This window comes from Protobothrops mucrosquamatus, unplaced genomic scaffold, assembly GCF_001527695.2.
Source record: "Protobothrops mucrosquamatus isolate PMUCROS unplaced genomic scaffold, P.Mucros_1.0 scaffold8620, whole genome shotgun sequence".
NCBI lineage: Eukaryota > Metazoa > Chordata > Lepidosauria > Squamata > Viperidae > Protobothrops > Protobothrops mucrosquamatus.
The window spans coordinates 1-4,061 of record NW_015394414.1 but is presented as its reverse complement, the minus strand read 5'-3'; the positions used below and the strand labels follow the sequence as shown (position 1 = coordinate 4,061).

The window sequence follows — 4,061 nt, the reverse complement described above, 5'->3', positions numbered from 1 at the left end:
CCTCAGACATCCCGCTGAACTGTCCAGTTTTGCTATCCAGTCTTCTGGTTTGCAAAATTTAATTTAAAAAAGTACAGTAGGGGGTCATTTTGAAGTTGATTGTATAAGCTGTCCAGTGTGTTAATCACCATAAAGGTGTGTTATAATATGTTCAGTGTTTAAGCCAGACTCCAAGTTTTATTTGTTGCTTTCTCTTAATTGAGGTTTCTTGATGCTGATGCGGTAGGTTTGGGCTTTCTCATTTTAATGTTTTATTATGAATTTTAGAAATCTGTTAGGACAGTCCTTGATCTCTTCTGCATTACCCATAGAATATGTTGGGGGGGGGGGGGAATCCAACCCTAAGTGCTGTTACATATTTAAAGAAAAAGCAAGAAAAGATACATTTGTTTGTTAGAAATACATCCAGGTTTTCCTTCCAAATTATTTGAGGCAGTTAGCAATTATAAAAATAAAGATTTAAAAAACCAGAATTATAATTAAACAGAACTAAAACAATTATAGGCGCCAAATCTTGGCTAAGTCAATTTGTCTTTTGTTTCCATTACAAAAGTCTGTTTCTATAGATTTCATTGTTCATCTCACTGAACGTCACTACAGTACTGTTTCTGTGATGAAGGGAAAAGTGATAGCTCAGTAATAAGAGCAATGGGTTTGAGAGGCAGGGTGGGGCAGGATGGCAGCTGAGGCATTACAGTTATGGCCCTATTCCTTGGTATGTGTATGCAACATCAAAATATACAACAAAGGTACCACTTTGAAGAGAATACTTTCATCTTGCTCTTTTGAGACCACCAACCTCTGTGAATACCATTGGGAAGCTCTTTGTTTTACATGCAAAAACACCATGTTTAATTTGTCAGTATGAGTAGAAAAAACTTGTGTATGAAACTTAAAGTTTTCATTGCCTTCAAGATAGACAGCATTAAGCTAGATAAAATGGTGTTATAAGTCAATTTAACTCAAGAAATTTATTCTAAAGTATTGGATGCCTTTCTTGACAGTTCATATGAAAATATCAAAGTGGTATTACCCTCTCCTAAATAGTCTACAGCATTCTAAAGAATATTTTCATATACTTCTAAATGATGACTCATATGAAAAAATGGACAGTTTTGCCTTTCCATTTACAAATGTAGGTTGACCCTATACAATTTACAATGTAATAATAAGTCTGAGAAAATTACAGTCCCTATCCCCACATGGGCAAATACGCTTAGCTACAGGGACTCTATCTAGACTTTACTCTATCTGCCTTATAGAAATGCAGATATAAATATGTCGAGTCTAGCTTTAAATTCTATTATATTGGAATAGCCTATTAATTTCCATCTGGAATTCCATGTCCCTCATTCTTTGAATAATTAATTGCTTACTTTGATTATAACATATTAAGAATACTGTAGTAGAGATAACCCATATGAAGTCAGCTTATGCTATATTATCTTGTTTCCAGGGTGAGGAAAAGTTATCTATTAGAATTAGAGGAGTCAGTCCAACAGGGAAGAACTGCATTTTGATCCATTTTGATCTACCACATTTTATACTACTGGTATTACAGTCTTATATATTTTTACAGTGAAGTTCTACATGTTCACTCTTTCTGAAGACAACATGCATAGTATAACTATTTATCTTATCCCAGAACAGAGCAGCATTCCAACTAGGTTTATTGAATGTGGCTTTGTGTATATGATGTTTAAATGTTTCATTGTTAATGCCATAAATCTCATTGTTTCTTAATCTATGCTTTCAGATGGTGTCCTTATTATAGGTGTTCACTCAGCAAAATTTCCAAATGAAAAAGTTTTGGATAACATCAAAAGTGCTGTTCTTAGATATAACATCACTCATCCTGTGGTAAATGATGTTAATGCAACCCTCTGGCATGAGCTAGAAGTGTCTTGTTGGCCAACCTTGGTAATTGTTGGACCTCGTGGCAATATCTTGTTCAGTCTGATTGGCGAAGGGCACAAGGACAAACTATTTCTATTTACAACTATAGCCTTAAAATACTACAAGGAACAAGGACAAATTAATAGTAATAGAATTAGAACACACCTATATAGAGACTCTTTGTCTTCTTCACCTTTGCTGTTCCCTGGGAAAATTGCAGTAGATAGTTCCGAAAACACATTGGTAATAGCAGATACTGGACATCATAGGATTTTGGTTGTGAAAAAAAATGGTCACATTCTGCACATCATTGGAGGTAAGGGTCATCTAAATATATTTTAAAACCTTATACTTTATTGTTTTGTTTTGTTGATTAATGATTGAAATAAAATAATTATTTTAAAACCTTGCATTTCATCTTGACAGCTCTCATGGCAAACCCTGAATTCTGTCTCATACAACTCTTTAATATTGCATAATAAACTATTTTAAAATTAGTTTCCAGTCCTATAAAATGCTTCTTTGAATGTATATGGATTGAGCTTCAAATAAATGATTATCTAATTCTGAGATCTAATAACCACACAAAATCATGGAAATGATACCACATTTTTCAGATTTGAAACTGGTATACTGCAAATAATGTGAACAGTAGAATCTATGAAATTCAATTACTTATTCTAGCATATAGCTGGCTGCATGTTTTCCTAGGCATTCCATTCCATTTTGCATTGCACTTATACAATTCCTTGTTTTGAAAGCTGAATCTTTAAAGGAAATTATTGTAGATACAATGAATGTGTTTGTCTATTAATGTTTAAAGATTAACAGATTATATTACCAGGCATTGTATAAATGTAAACATTCTACTTTTGTAAGACAATCCAGTTTTCTGTGGAAATATATTAAATATATTTATTAAATTTGATTTGATTAGACCCACAGCTGTACTGCTATTCTTATTAATATAATATAAAATCCTTTGCATCCTATATCTGACATGACTGTGTATACATTGTTGACCTCTAGCAAAAGTTATATTCTTGTTTGATGTTATTTTTGCTCAAGGATCAGACAGAGGAAGAAATGATGGAAATTTTTCAGAAGCATCATTCAATTCTCCACAAGGAGTTGCCATAAAGAACAATATTATTTATGTAGCAGATACAGAAAACCATCTAATTAGAAAGGTAAATTGATTCATTATGTTCTATCATGTCAGTGCCAATTTAGCAACAACATAGACAATCTTGCCGTAACCTGGTCCTTACCTTGATTTTTTAAATGATAGAAAACAATGCTGACACAATTATTCAAGGGCTAAGCAATGTGATCAGCAGTAGTATTCCTAAATATATTTTTGTTCCAAGTATATAGAAAAAGGTATTGTTTTTCTTTTTCTATAAACTTTTAAAGCAACTTATCAAATGCAGGTAATCCTCATTTAGCAACTGCAGTTAGGATAAACAGCTTGTCCATTACATGAAGTGCTCGCTAAATGACAAATCACATGACTGCAACTGTGCTTATGATTTTACTTCAGCTTTTCATTGCTTTACGGCATCAGAGGGATATGGCTCCAAACAATGGGGCAAGTCCCAACAGCGAACAATGTTCACACACAAAGAAGCCCAGTAAAATGGCAAATCTAATAGTCTTTTTTTCCACTCCCCCACCCTTTGGAATATTCTTCCAATGCTAGAATAATTAGCAAGAAGGAAATTAATGTTTGCATTTACACTCAGTGGAGAGGAAAAAACTATTAGTGAGTAAGCACCCACTGCACATTTGGGGCTATGAGTGTTCTGTCCCCCGTCCGACCCACACACCCCAACCAGTCAGCCGAGGCCTGAAAAACTGCTCGGCACAGCCAAAGACAAATGAATTCTTGGCAGCAACTTCGTAGCTGCCTGCCAAGCCTTTACTGATAATGCACAGCAAACAGAGATAAATCCAAGATAACTTACCAGAGTGCTTGCAACAGAATATCCAGCAAAAATTGTCCGTCACAAAAGTTTCACACGCCACACCCCTTGCTTATATAGCCAGTGGGGTGTGGCCCAGTGACTCAGCTGAACTATCTGGCACGGCGTGTCCGCTGCTGCGCACGCTTGTCCTTCCGACGCTGGCGTGGATCCAGCCAAGACGTATCCTCTTCGGAGTCC

General features: G+C 35.2%; 1 protein-coding gene across 1 annotated transcript in view; it reads left to right on the top strand.

Moving 5' to 3' along the window:
- LOC107300824 (NHL repeat-containing protein 2-like) overlaps positions 1-3,086 on the top strand; it is a gene marked incomplete at its 3' end in the record, with an annotated part of 10,061 nt that extends 6,975 nt beyond the window's left edge. The window contains exons 3-4 of the mRNA XM_015830113.1: positions 1,757-2,212; positions 2,965-3,086. Of these exons, the coding sequence (XP_015685599.1) occupies positions 1,757-2,212; positions 2,965-3,086 (578 nt within the window). The remainder of the gene's footprint in view (positions 1-1,756; positions 2,213-2,964) is intronic.
- Between the last annotated feature and the right edge of the window lie 975 nt (positions 3,087-4,061).